This window comes from Gadus chalcogrammus, chromosome 15, assembly GCF_026213295.1.
Source record: "Gadus chalcogrammus isolate NIFS_2021 chromosome 15, NIFS_Gcha_1.0, whole genome shotgun sequence".
Classification (NCBI taxonomy): Eukaryota; Metazoa; Chordata; class Actinopteri; order Gadiformes; family Gadidae; genus Gadus; species Gadus chalcogrammus.
The window spans coordinates 2,623,612-2,638,076 of record NC_079426.1 but is presented as its reverse complement, the minus strand read 5'-3'; the positions used below and the strand labels follow the sequence as shown (position 1 = coordinate 2,638,076).

Sequence of the window (14,465 nt, the reverse complement as noted above, 5' to 3'; positions counted from 1 at the left end):
CGTGACCTCTGCCCTCTGCCCTCTGCCCCGGCTCCAGGCGGAGGAGTTCCACTCCACCGTTCACATTCTGCTGGAGTGGCTGGCTGAGGCCGAACAGAGCCTGCGTTTCCATGGCAGCCTGCCTGATGACGAGGACGCCCTCCGCGCGCTGATAGAGCAACATGAGGTGAGCATGAAGCGGCTAGGTCATAGCATGAGGAGGCTAGGTCATAGCTTGAGGAGGCTAGGTCATAGCTTGAGGAGGCTAGGTCATAGCATGAGGAGGCTAGGTCATAGCTTGAGGAGGCTAGGTCATAGCATGAGGAGGCTAGGTCATAGCATGAGGAGGCTAGGTCATAGCATGAGGAGGCTAGGTCATAGCATGAGGAGGCTAGGTCATAGCTTGAGGAGGCTAGGTCATAGCTTGAGGAGGCTAGGTCAAAGCATGAAGCGGCTAGTTCATAGCATGAGGTGGCTAGGTCATAGCATGAGGAGGCTAGGTCCTATGATGAAGTGGCTAGTTCATAGCATGTGGAGGCTAGGTCATAGCAATGGGAGGCTAGGTCAAAGCATAAGGAGGCTAGGTCATATGATGAAGCGCCTAGTTCATAGCATGAAGCAGCTAGTTCATAGCATGAGGAGGCTAGGTCATAGCATGAGGAGGCTAGGTCATATGATGAAGTGGCTAGTTCATAGTATGAAGTGGCTAGTTCATAGCATTAGGAGGCTAGTTCATATCATGATGCATCTAGTTCATATCACAAAACATCCAGTCATTATCATGAAGTTACTTGGTCATATCATGAAGCAGCTAGTTCATATCACGAAACGTCTAGTTCATAGCACGAAGCGGCTAGTTTATATAATAGAGCGTCTAGTTCAAAACATGATGCGGTGATGTCATGTTGTGTCATGCCAGTTTGTAGCATCAACAAGGCTTTGATGCAGATCATCGATTAAGATAAGAATGTCCACTATGTCATCGCGTGGGGGGACACAGGTCATTCCTCCCTGGTGAAGTAACCCTGAATGCTGAAGCGTACCCTGACGCATGGCGCTGATACGTCTGTTTGTATCAGGGCACTCGTCTCACACTCCTTCCCCACTGCCAAAGTTCGACCCTGTATTTATTTTCAACCGTGATCTCATCTCAAATGAAAATAGCGTTTTCTCTCTCTGCTCCCAGAGGCATTTCTTGCCGTGAGAAGTTAAACAACAGATCTTGGCACTCTTTTTTTTTAAACGATGTCAGGGTTTTTGTTATTCAGTGTCAGTGACGAGAACCCGTTGCTAGCGTACAGAAGTCTGTTAGCTGTCTGGGCTCTGCTGTGACGCTACGATGTGGTGCGCAGGGCTTCATGAAGAAGCTGGAGGAGAAGAGGGCGGCTCTGAACAAGGCCACCAGCCTGGGAGAGGACATCCTGACCATCTGCCACCCTGACTCCATCACCACCATCAAGCACTGGAACACCATCATCAAGGCCCGCTTCGAAGAGGTCAGCTCACAGCACCAGGACCACTCAATCCCCCCCCGGGGGCCGTCCTGGGGGGGGATTGAGTGGTTGGGGGGGGGGGGAGACCGAATACAATAATTACACATTCATTTCCAATAATTATATTTTTGTGTATATTTAATCGAAACGATGTCCATAACTCAACGAAAACCATGCAAAATAAAATGTATAATTATGTCCCCACTTCTATAGAATTTAGTCGTAGTTGTTCAACGGAAACCAAGTTCAACGCCTAACACCGATTCCTCTGCTCGGGCCCCCCACCCAATAGACAAGCCTAACGTAGCCGACCCCCCCTCCCCGTTCCCCCCCCCTGTCTCCCCCCCGTCTCCCCCCCCGGTCCAGGTCCAGGCCTGGGCGCGGCAGCACCAGCAGCGTCTGGCCACGGCGCTGGAGGAGCAGCAGGCCACGGCGGAGCTGCTGAAGGGGCTGCTGACCTGGCTGCAGTGGGCCGAGAGCAGCCTGGACGCCAAGGACAAGGAGGCTCTGCCCCCGGAGCTGGAGGAGGTGAAGGGCCTCATCGCCCAGCACCAGGTACAGCTCAGCCGGGGGTCCGGGGTCGGGGGCCCTCAACGCCCACTGGGGGGGCCGGGGGTTGGGATGCTAGTGTGTGACCGTCGGAGATGCCGAACAATGTGTTGAATGAGATCCGTGCAGAGAAGGCTTCTTCTTCTGTGGTGAATTCAAAGTGCTCGTACTGATGCGTACTTATACTCTTTTCCTGATAAATGCAACCGCGGCAGGTGCTGTGTTGTTGCTATGGTGACAACGAATGCTAAACATGGGGTGGAACGGATTAACGTTGGCTCGCGGCTCCCTCTGCCGTGTTGATTTCAAGCCTCTATGTATTTCATACACTGGGCTGTATTATTGTGCACGTGCAGTTTTCAATCATTCTGTGCATTTCTACTGCTTCACAGTTCACAGTTGGTCGGCTATTTTAAAGCAGTTGATCCACTTCCGTTGGAACAAGAGTGGTGGTTGGTTTACCCCCCCTTCCTCTCCCCCCCCCCCCCCCCCCAACAGACCTTCATGGAGGAAATGACCAGGAAGCAACCAGATGTTGACATCATCACCAAGACACACAAACGCAAGAATGCTGCAGAGCCGGCCGTCCAGTCCCAGATCCCCGTGCTGGAGAAGGGAAGACCAGGCCGTGAGTACACACCCACACACACACGCACGCACACACACACACACACACGCACACGCACACGCACACACACAGACACCCACACACACACACACACACGCACACGCACACGCACACACACACACACGCCACCTCCAGTGGAAGGCCTTGACCTCAGACATCTGGTGTTGTGCGGACCTCCGGATGACACAACATCCTCAATTTGTCAGCATTATACCATTAACCCCCACCCCCCCCCCCCCCCCTCGCTCCTGCCATGATGTCATCCGTAACGGGGGTCTCTGTCCTGCTCCTGTACCCTACATGATGTCCTTCAATGATATAAAGACGGGGGGGGGGGTTATACTGGCTCTGGGTCCGATAGCCACCGCTCGTCCCTGGGTCAGCCAGTGACCTGAGGACGAGGTTTGCATGTGTAGGCAAGGCAAGGAAACTTTATTGATATAGCACTTTTCATACACGAGACAGACTCAAAGTGCGTCACGTAAAAACATCGTACAATGAGATGAAACGACGTGTACAACACATCACCACGTTTTTTTTAGTGTGGCCGATCTCGCTGAGGTGTTGAGTTTCGGCCACATTTGGCGGACCGCGGTCGCCAAACCCAGAAACGTAAATACTTAGAGAACCACCTGCCGCAGCCGTGTAACACTGTGGGATCAGTGGGCGTCTTTACCTGCTGAGGGTCCCCTCACGCGTCGCGATTCTTTCCTGGTTCTCCGTGCAGGGAAGCGCTCTCCCACGCAGGCCTTGTACCAGGCGGCCAGCCAGACGCCCCTCGAGACCAAGAACCCGCAGGTCAACCTGCTGGTCAGCAAGTGGCAGCAGGTGTGGCTGCTGGCGCTGGACCGCAGGAGGAAGCTGAACGACGCCCTGGACCGGCTAGAGGAGGTACTGGGAGAACTGGGAATGAGGTCGTAGAGAAAGGAATTGGGGGTGCCCCGTTGGCTCAGCGGGTAGAGAGCGTACCATTGAGTCCTAAATGCGACCAGGGTTTGATTTTTTGCCTGTGGTCCTCCTACCTTCCTAATTATCTCACTCTATAATAAAGCATAAAAATGCAAAAATCAATCTTAAAGGTCCCATGGCATGCCACCAGGTGTGGTGTGATTAGCTGTTACAAGCACACATCTAGGTGGTCACGCCCACCTGTGATGTGATGTCATAAGGGGCAGATTTCCAAAACGGCTTGTAGCGGCTAATCACACCACACTTGGTGGCATGCCACGGGACCTTTAAAAAAAGAAAAAAAGAAAGAAATTATAATAGATAGAAAACATCGAAAATCGATATCTCGATGCCATCAAGTGTTCTTTTCTGTGTCTTTTAACGCTAACCTTCGTGAGTGAGTTATTACTCTTTTATCTATATCCAAATGTAAATCTTCAGGTACGAATCATTCAGAAGCAGGTAGGGGCTAGGCAGCGTCCTCTAGGTCTAAGAGGCCTACCGGTAGACGCGGCCATTGGGGATTGATCAGAGAACCTTTTGGCGATGGGTCCCAACCCCCTACAGTTTCCAGCCGCCGACTCCTACGAACGCCATTTTGTTTCTGCGCTCCACAGCTGAAGGAGTTTGACAACTTTGACTTTGACGTGTGGAGGAAGAAGTACATGCGCTGGATGAACCACAAGAAGTCGCGCGTCATGGACTTCTTCAGACGCATCGACAAGGACCAGGACGGCAAGGTGACCCGCGAGGAGTTCATCGAGGGCATCCTCTCCTCCAGTAAGTCCAGGAACACCCCATCCACACGCACACACACACTAACACACACACACACACACACACACTAACACACACACTAACACACACACAAACACACTGATAGAGGCACACACACACACACACAGATGCTCACACACACAGATACTCACCCATTCACTCACTCACTCACTCACTCACTCACTCACAGACTCACTCACTCACTCAGTCAGTCACACAGGTAGGTAGGGTTCTCTCGTGACGTGGTTGTTTTGGTCGGATTTCCCAGGATTCCCGACCAGTCGTCTGGAGATGAGCGCGGTGGCGGACATCTTCGACCGCGACGGCGACGGCTTCATCGACTACTACGAGTTTGTGGCGGCGCTGCACCCCAACAAGGAGGCGTACAAACCGCTAACGGACGCCGACAAGATCGAGGACGAGGTAACGGGAAAAACGGCGGTACTAAACATAACGATGGTGACGCTTTGTCAAGCAGCGTTGTTCTTGCCTCTAACTGACATTTCTTGTATTGCAGGTCACGCGTCAAGTGGCGAAATGTAAATGTCCTAAGAGATTCCAAGTGGAACAAATCGGAGCGAACAAATATCGGGTACGAATATTTAATTCTAATCTAGTCGTTTTAATTACTGTTATTATGCACCCCTGTAACATGATCAGAGATAACATTTCTACAGTCGTGAAAGATTATGAAGGTAACTCTTGTGTTTCTGATGATAGTTTCATGACTCTAATTTATGTTTTATTTTGTCTTTCCCAGTTCTACCTTGGAAACCAGGTACATATAAACCATGTCTTTGTCTTCTGTGTGTTCTGTGGGCCTTACTAGATTTACTTCCTTACTTTTTTCCTGCTTTCATTTTTCTATTAACCTTTCTTGTATGAAGACTACTTACTTTTATTTTACAATGAAACTCAGAGGTAGACAAACTCTCAGGTAGATGGACTTTAAATGATTTAGGATGTCAATACAATTTAAATTGGAATCGCTTTCCAGCTTTAAGGTAGAAAAAAATGTTTATACATATACCTGCTTTTGAGTTTCAGGAAAAATGCTAATGCTACAAAGCCAACCACATTCCAGAACATGCTAACTGTCAGGCAGTTTAGAACTTAACGCTTTGCGTGTGCTTGGCTTGTTAAGGCTTACTGAGCAATGGGAATGATTGAACTCTCAAATGGCTGGCCTATGTTTTCCCTTTCTTTACAACTGACACCTTTTATTTATATATTTTCCTATTTGGGCAGCATATGCTTTCTTTAAGTATTGCTTGCTTCTCCTTTTATTGCTTTTCATGTTAATATGTACTTCATTTCTTTGGCAGCAGGGAGAGTGTTTGCATGTTTGCAAAAGGCGATTCATTTCTGCCATTGGGGGGTGGGGGGGTGGGGGGGGGGGGGGGTCACATGCTTTCTGAAGCCTGTTGGGTTATGGACCGTTGGGTCGTCAGCGATAGGAATCTAGTGGCAGTGGTGGTGTGTGTCACACAGGTCTATGTTTCATGTCGACATCTATGCAGTGCATTTGTATTCACACCTCAATGACATTATTCTCTTAACAGTTTGGTCTGGTTCACTGCTTACATGACTCGGTAATCGGCGATGAGGCACTAGCAAACAGGGAAAGTCAAAATCTGTCCCCGCACCTACACGTCATGGAAAGCTGTATCCTGGTAAATGGTTGTCCTTCAAGATATTTATTGTGCCTTTTTATTTACCTCCGGATCATTTATTTAAACGTCATTACTTTTAAATGTCCCCCGATCACAAACAAAATCACCAGTGGCATTAAAATCATTTATTTGGAAACAATCATATCGATATATACATGGGATTGGTCCAATGAGGACTGTTGTAGGCATCTCTCTGGAGCTCATCAGTGTGTGGTCATGTATGTGTGTTACACCGTGGTTGATAAGACAAGAGTTATTCGTTGTGAGACTCCATTGCCCATCGTTGTTCTCAGTGTCTCATTGGTTTCTGCATCGTGCAGTGCATCCTCAGAGTCGTTGGGAGTCGGTAGAATGATGTGTGACTCAGTACCCGCTTGCTGGAGATTGTCCTGTGCTTTGAGTCTTTATTTGATCGGTGTATCGTGACGTGCCTTATTGTTTTATTGTCTTATACAGATTGCATGCAGCCGTGATTATTATTGTGTGCACTTCCAAATGGTCCAATGCTCGATGTCATATCCAACTGGCTGCTTCGCTCGCTCTCCATCTCATTAAAACCGGCCTCTCCAGTTCAGACACAGCATAGATAGAAAGTGCTTCGGTAGAGTAAATTAGTTGTGCAGTAGTGCCCCCATCTGGTGGACTACATTACTGCAACCTTTTCCTACAGAACTAGTAGGATGCAAGATGGGAAGTGGTGATAAGATTAAGAGAGGGAGATCAAATTAATATTTCTTCATATTTCATATGAAAGAGGATGATGATATAATCTTAAAAAAATACATAATTGATGTTACCAATATCTGAAATATCACCTTTTACACAGCTAATGTGACAGTTGGATAGACCTTGCGTAACCACGTGTCTTGAACAATAGTTGTTTGTTGTGTCTGTTTTGGCGTGGCATGGGAAAAGCAGCTCCATCCATACCCCGGCTGAGATCCCACCTGTCACCTGTGCACTCCGCCTGCGAAGGCCTTTTTATTTCTGCATGCGAACGTCACAAACCACACAAACCACCTCGACGCTACTGTGAATGTTTGGCACGACACCAGTCTGCCTCGCCGTGACGTGTCCGTCCCTCCGGGGCCCGTCCTGTGTCCTGTGTCTTGTGTCCTGTGTCTTGTGTCCTGTGTCTTGTGTCCTGTGTCTTGTGTCCGGTGTCTTCCATTGCTTTTCATTTCCGAGTGGATCAAACAACGGACTGATTTCACGCGTTCCCCTGTGCTGCTCTCTCTCCCTCTCTCCCCCCTGAACACCTCCCTCCCCCTCTCCCCCCTGATCACCTCTCTCCCCCTCTCCCCCCTGAACACCTCCCTCCCCCTCTCCCCCCTGAACACCTCTCTCCCCCTCTCCCCCCTGAACACCTCCCTCCCCCTCTCCCCCCTGAACACCTCCCTCCCCCCTCTCCCCCCTGAACACCTCTCTCCCCCTCTCCTCCCCCTCTCCCCCCTCAACACCTCTCTCCCCCCTGAACACCTCTCTCCCCCCTCCCTCCCCTCTCCCCCCTGAACACCTCTCTCCCCCCTCCCTCCCCCTCCCTCCCCCCCTCCCCCCTCTAGTTCGGAGACTCCCAGCAGCTGCGTCTGGTGCGGATCCTGCGCAGCACGGTGATGGTGCGGGTGGGCGGCGGCTGGATGGCCCTGGACGAGTTCCTGGTGAAGAACGACCCCTGCCGCGGTACGTTGACCCCCTCGTGACCCCGCGTGGGACCCCGCGTGTGACCCCGAGTGAGACCTCACACGGCCGGGGCGGGGCTGTTCTCATGGAAACAGTGGCAGGAGATTAGGATAGATAGATGAGAGGATAGATACCTTAAGATGAGACATTAGAGAGAGGGAGAGGGAGAGAGAGAGGGAGAGGGAGGGAGGGAGGGGGAGGGGGGGAGGGGAGGGAGGGGGGGGGAGGGAGGGAGGGAGGGAGGGGGGAGAGGGAGGGAGGGAGGGAGGGAGAGAGAGAGAGAGAGGGAGAGAGAGAGAGAGAGAGAGAGAGAGAGAGAGAGAGAGAGAGAGAGAGGGGGAGAGAGAGAGAGAGAGAGAGAGAGAGAGAGAGAGAGAGAGGGGGAGAGAGAGAGAGAGAGAGAGAGAGAGAGAGAGAGAGAGAGAGAGAGAGAGAGAGAGAGGGAGAGGGGGGGAGGGAGAGGGAGGGAGAGGGGGAGAGGGGGAGAGAGGGAGAGAGAGAGAGAGAGAGGGAGAGGGGGGGGAGGGAGAGAGAGAGAGAGAGAGAGAGGGAGAGGGAGAGGGAGAGGGAGAGAGAGAGACTACGGTCAGCAAATGGACGTCATCGATCTGATGGTTGTGTTGCGATAGATGATCTAATTTACTGCTGTATCGCAGTAAATTAAGAATAGGATGGACAGGATCCCTCAGTATATTCTCAGTGGCTCAGGATTGTCATGTGATATCCTGATTCGCCTGTAAAAAAAAAAATGCACAAATGCATAATTTCGATGACGTTTTTAATACTCTCCATTTTTCGTATCTGTTAAATCGATGACCTGATGATCAGGTTGTACACAAAATTACCCTATGATTTTTACATAATCTTTTAAACTAAATGCTTTGATATTTGAGCGATAATTAATGTTTGTTTATATTTTTACAATGTTCATATTTCCAAATGTCAAATGAATTGTATTCCCTCTCTCCAAGGCCTTTCACTGTTTCAAGGACATTTTAGGCCCCGGTTATAGAGGGTTTAAATGTTGTTACACTATTTATGACATTGTCCATATCCGAGGAAGAAACTTCTTTGCAGCTAATCTTCCTCTTTCTCACTCACGGTTTCATTTTCTTGCTTGACATCAAGAGACAACAGGAGGTCTGTTCTGGAAAGGCTAAGCTAGCACAAACGTGCTATGTTTGAAATTGTAATACTGGTCACTAGTCAGGCATTTGAGTCATTTGGAGAGGGAAGGAACTTTTTTACTAAAGAAAAAATATTTACAGGAATAATATGATTATCACCACTCACTATCTATTTATTTTTTATTTTTATGTTTTTTGTTTTATTGTACACTTTTAATTGCACAGTTAATGATTATAACATGCAGTAACCTGGGGTAATGTAATGCCAACTACACAACCAATTCCTCTATAACGCACTAATAGCAACACATGCCAACACCTGCATACGTTCTGTCCGTGCTTCAGTTGTCAACCCGCTGAAGTCCTATTCGCACCCAGTCAGTCGTCAGTACTATGAATGTGTTCGACATGCCCCCTGTTCTCCTTCCTGTTGGTTGACCGGTGCGCTGTGTCCGTTTCCCCCCCCCCCCCCCCCTCCCTCTCCAGTGCATCACCACGGCAGCAAAATGCTGCGCTCGGAATCAAACTCCTCCATAACTCAGTCTCCTTTAGGTTGGCAAATCTCAAACTTACTCACCGTGCTCCATGACCCCAATAGCGGTATGTGTGTCTGCACCTCCACCGTGCTTGCGCGTGTGTGTGTGTGTGCCCGGGTGTGCGTGTGCCTTAGGGGTGTGTAAGTACTCATGGGTGTCTTCGTCGTCATCACCACAAACATCTGCTTGGTGCTTGGTTCACGTCCACTCCTCCTCATCGTCGTCGCCCATCGCTCTTCGTTGTGGTTGTGCTGGTTTGTCCCCCCCCCCCCCTGCATGTCCTTTGTTGTTTTACCTCAACCTTCAACGGCGCCCCCTGCTGTTGGCGGGGGTTATTTTTGGGAGGGGGTGTCATTTGCCTCCCGGTTCAACACCCTCCCTCCCAGCGGGTCACCCCAGAGCTGTGAGCACCTGGTGGGGGTTCGTTGTCGCGTGCCGCTGCTCTCAGGTGCAACTGGAAATAACATCCTAAAAATAGCCGGTCGCCATGACGCCAAGCTTGTGGTGGCTACAGGGGGTGTGTGTGTGCGTGGGGGGGTGTGAAAAAATTTGGTGAACATATGTTGTGGGTTTTTTTTTGGCTTCAGATGTGTTTGCTGCCAAGCTGTGCTTCGTAGTGACGTAGTGTTTATGGGGTGCACAGGCTGGGATGCTGGGATATTCTGCCATAGAAGTATAATATTTATCTCTGTGGACCTAAGTGCATATCAAACTGCTTATTCGGAAAGTTTTCATTATCCAAATCTGTAATCATAGTGTGATTATAATGTTTTGAAGGTTTAAGGGAATGGGTTGAAGGTGTATTTAAAACATTCCACCGAATAGAGCAGTATCGCTTACTTTTTTGGGGCTGACAAAAAAAACAAAAAAACGATATTCCTTTGCCTATGAAGATTATATTTATTCGACAAGACGTCCCAGAAATGTAAACCCGCATGTTTTACATTACTCATCGTGTATTTTTTTTAATTTTGTTTAACGTGTGGCATGAAAACGACATAAACCCCCATACCTCCGTCCACCGTGTGAATCCATTCAAACCCCCGAGCTGGACTTGAATGTGGCCGGGTCTCGCCCCTGTACATAACGCTGACCCTTCCTCCAGGCCAGCCACCTCACTCTGCCTGTCCCCCCCCCCCCCCCCCCCCCCCCCCCAGCTAAAGGACGCACCAACCTGGAGCTCCGGGAGAGGTTCATCCTCCCCGAGGGGACCACCCAGATCATGGCCAGCTTCCGCTACCGCGGCCGCCGCTCGTCCAGGCCCTCGTCCCGCGCCGCCTCCCCCAACCGCTCCACCTCCAGCCACAGCTGCCCCGCGCCGGCCCCCAACGCCACCCCGGTCACCACGGTGACCAGCGGGACCCCCAAGGTGAGGGCGTTGTGCTTCTCGCCGCGGCCATCTTCTTTTAAATGGTCTCTGTGCCGCGAGAAAAACTTCAACATCTCTACCTCTTTGATTTTACGTTTGTACTTTTTGGTTGTTCCGTCAGTTATCTGCTAATATTGTCACGAGGCAACTGCCACCTTTGTCCGTATCTTTCTATTATTTTTTATTTACTTCTGTCACATATTTTGTCCATATTGTTTCATATTTATTTCAGCGTCCGCCTCTTCTCCATATGTTTTTTTTGTATTGTCGCATTACGGTTTATTATTTCTCCATTCGTCCCACGTCAACCATTGTCCATGTTATGTATCCATTTTGTACCATTGCTCCCCAGAACTCCCAAGCCATTGTCCGCAATTACGATAAGCCCTGGCTTGTCAACAGCAAGCCCTCGTCTCCTCTTAAGTCTTCAGACGGCTGTGGTAGCCCTGGCTCGTCGTCAGAGGTACCGTGAACCAACGCCACTCTGGGGAACTCGCTGGCCCTCTAGCTAGCTCTCTCGCTGGCCCACTAGCTAGCTCTCTCGCTGGCCCTCTAGCTAGCTCTCTCGCTGGCCCTCTAGCTAGCTCTCTCGCTGGCTCTCTCGCTTCCTAACCTTAACCTCACCGCCTCCTTCCGTCCAACTGAAATCTGTAGCGCGGTGGTAGTCACCGGTGGGGGCTTTGCTTTGTGTGTTCCCCTCACTGTGACCCCCTTGGTTTCTAGGAGCCCAGTGTTCTCGACTCAACGAGATATTCCGCAACCCCAGATTTCAGTTTGGCCTGAAAAACTCAAATACTCGTAATATTCGAAAATATTAACCCGTTTCAGATTCTGTCCTTTGGATTAACCTTTCTAACTGTTTCAAGAACGGCTGCTTTCTGGGATAACCTTGTTGTTCGATGTACTGTGTGTATGCATGCTTGGTTCACTAATGATACTAATATCAATGACTGATGACAAAAGACTAAGCTAGAGTAAAAACAACATCTCTTGGTTTGCTTTAGATGGATTAACACTGACTGCTTCTGACGTCCATATTGAATGTGAATGTCGAACAGGATACTGACCTTCCATGGTGTTTTTCAGGGCACGCCAGTACAGGGCAGCAAACTACGTCTCCCAGGATACCTTTCTGGGAAAGGCTTCCAGTCAGGCGAGGAGGGGACCTTGATAAACAACGCTGTACTCAAGGCACGCGCGCAAGCCATGGGCGGTACGTGAAGCACGGCTCAATGAAGATTTACTGCTAATAAGTTAAACATACAAATGTATGTTGGATATTTGCTGTAACTACGTTTCAAACAATCAGTTACCCTTTTTCGACCAGATTATTTTAAGGATTGTGCTTCTTGGCATTTTAACTGTAATCCATCGTTCACATCAATCACAATATATTGGCCAAATTGTGATACATAACCTCCCTAATGCTGCTGATTCACTGTGCCTCATTGGATAAATTCTAAGCCAATCAGAGTGCTTTCTACATTCCTTAATCACCATCTGCCCGAGTCATCTATTTTACTCAGGCATTTTTGACCCTAAATACAAGATTAGCATCTAATAATAGGACTTTATAGGCAATTATGCTTTGAGGCTAACGATAAGAACGAACCAGCCGCTCAACCCCAGACTGCTTCATTAAACCCACTCTAATGATGATTGCGTCCGTCCCCCCCCCCCAGAGAGGAAGAACCCCTCCCAGCCAGGCAGTCGAGGCAGCAGCCGGCGAGGCAGTGACGCGTCCGACTTCGACATCTCCGACATCCAATCGGTGTGCTCCGACGCCTCGGAGAACGTGGGCGAACACGGAAGACCCTCCCCCCGCGGCTCGGCCGCCCGTCAGCACGGCGGGAAGCCCTCCAAGATCCCCACGCCCAAGAGGAGAGCCACGCCCACGAGCAAACTGGCCAAGGGATCCAAGCGATAGCTCCTGGCCTTGACCCACCTCACCCCTCGACCCTTGACCCCTCACCCCCCCACCACCACCCCTTCCAGGAAGCCGTTGGCTCCGAGCGGTGTGCAATAGACACTGGAAAGAAAACACGAACTCAGAAAAAAATAAGAAGACGAAGGACTGCGAAACGGTGTTAGTGTTATTTAAATTGCTGCAAAGATGTAAAATATTCCATTAAGAGGCGATGTGGTTTTAATTTTAACGTGCGAATGGAATGTCAATGGCCTTGTGGATGTGTCTTAATGTATTTTATTTTTGTGAATAATGTCGATTTTAGTTTTTACCGTTTTAATTTTATTAACGCTAAAACCTGTAGTGGTTTGAAATACGACTTTTGAAAGAAAAAAATCGTTGAACTGGGTGGGTGTAGCCTAACAGTTGTACTAAGCTATCGAATGGCATAATAACATCAAGACTGTTCTCTGAGAGAGTTAATGAATGTACTGTTTATTTATTCGTGGTGATTTTGCGGAAAAAGGTGTTTGCGTGAGACACACTAATTATGTATTTAAATTGCGATGTTGTACTGCCAGCGCTGCATATTACAGGGCAATCCAATATACCACAACATACCACGGCGCACCCTGCATAGGAAGAGCTCGAGTCGACGCAGGAAAACCTCTCCAATCATGTAGCTTGTAACTCCTATTAATCTCAGCCAATGCTAATCCGGTTTCAATCGATGGGTTCCCGCATGGAGGCCTATAGACTATAGCCCTGTAGAGTAGCTCCTCGCAGCGCGTGGCCTTCTGTTTCCGCTCTGGTTCAGTAGAGATGTCATGGTTACTGTAACATATTTGTAATAAACCACCCGCCTGCTGAACGCTGATTCGTCAACGAGAACGCTGCTTTTCTTGTGTTCGGTCTCTGTGTGTGTCGTTTACTCTCTCCGATGTGTCTGTGTGTACTCTTAATCCCGATAACATCTTCACCTTAAGCAGGGGTTTCCAGGCTTCATGTAAGTATTATAAGCAAGACATTCTCATTACCGTTTCAAAAAGACTGAGATGATTAACTCTTTCTCCATGTATCTTGTTTATTAATTAAGTATTCCCCTTCCAGTCTCCAAACATGCTGATGATCAAATGAAACCCACAAGCCATGAAATATTAACTGTGGTCATTCCATTTAAGGAAAACAGTTTGAAAACCACTTGCAAATATAATTGATGAATTGGTTGATCCCAAATGAAATGTCCATTCTCACATATATGCTGGCCAATCAAGATGAACAGTAGTTGGTTCCTATTTGGATCAGACGGAAGACTCCAAGATATTATCGATAAACCGAAACCACTCAACCCTGAAACCCGATGCCTACTAGTAACTACAGTACAATAAAGAGGCATGATGCAGACACCTCCTCAACACTGAGGAGGCGGGCTAAGTGAGGGTAATGCTGGCTCAATGGACTTCATCATTGACTTCAGTGTATTGCTCCAGGTCTGTTGTGTGTCTGCAGGCCAGTGCCTCCCATTCAGGCCGCGGCTGGGTGACTGTTTGCTGAGCCTGGTGTGGCCTACCTGTGACATTCTGCATCTCGCTCCCACAAGGAACCCTTCCCACAGCGCTGCACTCAAAGTGGAGCTCACTTTTTGAACCTGTTTATTCTCGAATATTTGTGACTAGAGATATGGGAAAACATTCGGTATTCACAATCATTGTTATTTAATCACGAAACATTCACAACTCACGAGTAAGGCCTCGAAGGCAAAGATTGTGGTACAAATACTGTAAACACCTTCCTTTAACC

At 49.0% G+C, this 14,465-nt stretch overlaps 1 protein-coding gene across 11 annotated transcripts in view; it reads left to right on the top strand.

Annotated features, from left to right (window-relative positions):
* Nucleotides 1-14,015, top strand: part of dst (dystonin) — a 122,788-nt gene extending 108,773 nt beyond the window's left edge. For 6 of the 11 annotated variants that reach the window (XM_056609442.1, XM_056609441.1, XM_056609440.1 and 3 more), the window contains 15 exons: nucleotides 38-166; nucleotides 1,332-1,475; nucleotides 1,839-2,027; nucleotides 2,520-2,649; nucleotides 3,377-3,540; nucleotides 4,215-4,377; nucleotides 4,643-4,797; nucleotides 4,892-4,966; nucleotides 5,135-5,152; nucleotides 7,610-7,727; nucleotides 9,341-9,454; nucleotides 10,548-10,759; nucleotides 11,112-11,222; nucleotides 11,846-11,972; nucleotides 12,442-14,015. In XM_056609442.1, coding sequence (XP_056465417.1) covers nucleotides 38-166; nucleotides 1,332-1,475; nucleotides 1,839-2,027; nucleotides 2,520-2,649; nucleotides 3,377-3,540; nucleotides 4,215-4,377; nucleotides 4,643-4,797; nucleotides 4,892-4,966; nucleotides 5,135-5,152; nucleotides 7,610-7,727; nucleotides 9,341-9,454; nucleotides 10,548-10,759; nucleotides 11,112-11,222; nucleotides 11,846-11,972; nucleotides 12,442-12,686 — 2,094 coding nt within the window. In that variant the 3' untranslated portion in view covers nucleotides 12,687-14,015. The remainder of the gene's footprint in view (nucleotides 1-37; nucleotides 167-1,331; nucleotides 1,476-1,838; nucleotides 2,028-2,519; nucleotides 2,650-3,376; nucleotides 3,541-4,214; nucleotides 4,378-4,642; nucleotides 4,798-4,891; nucleotides 4,967-5,134; nucleotides 5,153-7,609; nucleotides 7,728-9,340; nucleotides 9,455-10,547; nucleotides 10,760-11,111; nucleotides 11,223-11,845; nucleotides 11,973-12,441) is intronic. The other 5 variants (XM_056609450.1, XM_056609448.1, XM_056609449.1 and 2 more) reach the window with 2 other exon arrangements.
* The last annotated feature ends 450 nt before the right edge of the window (nucleotides 14,016-14,465 follow it).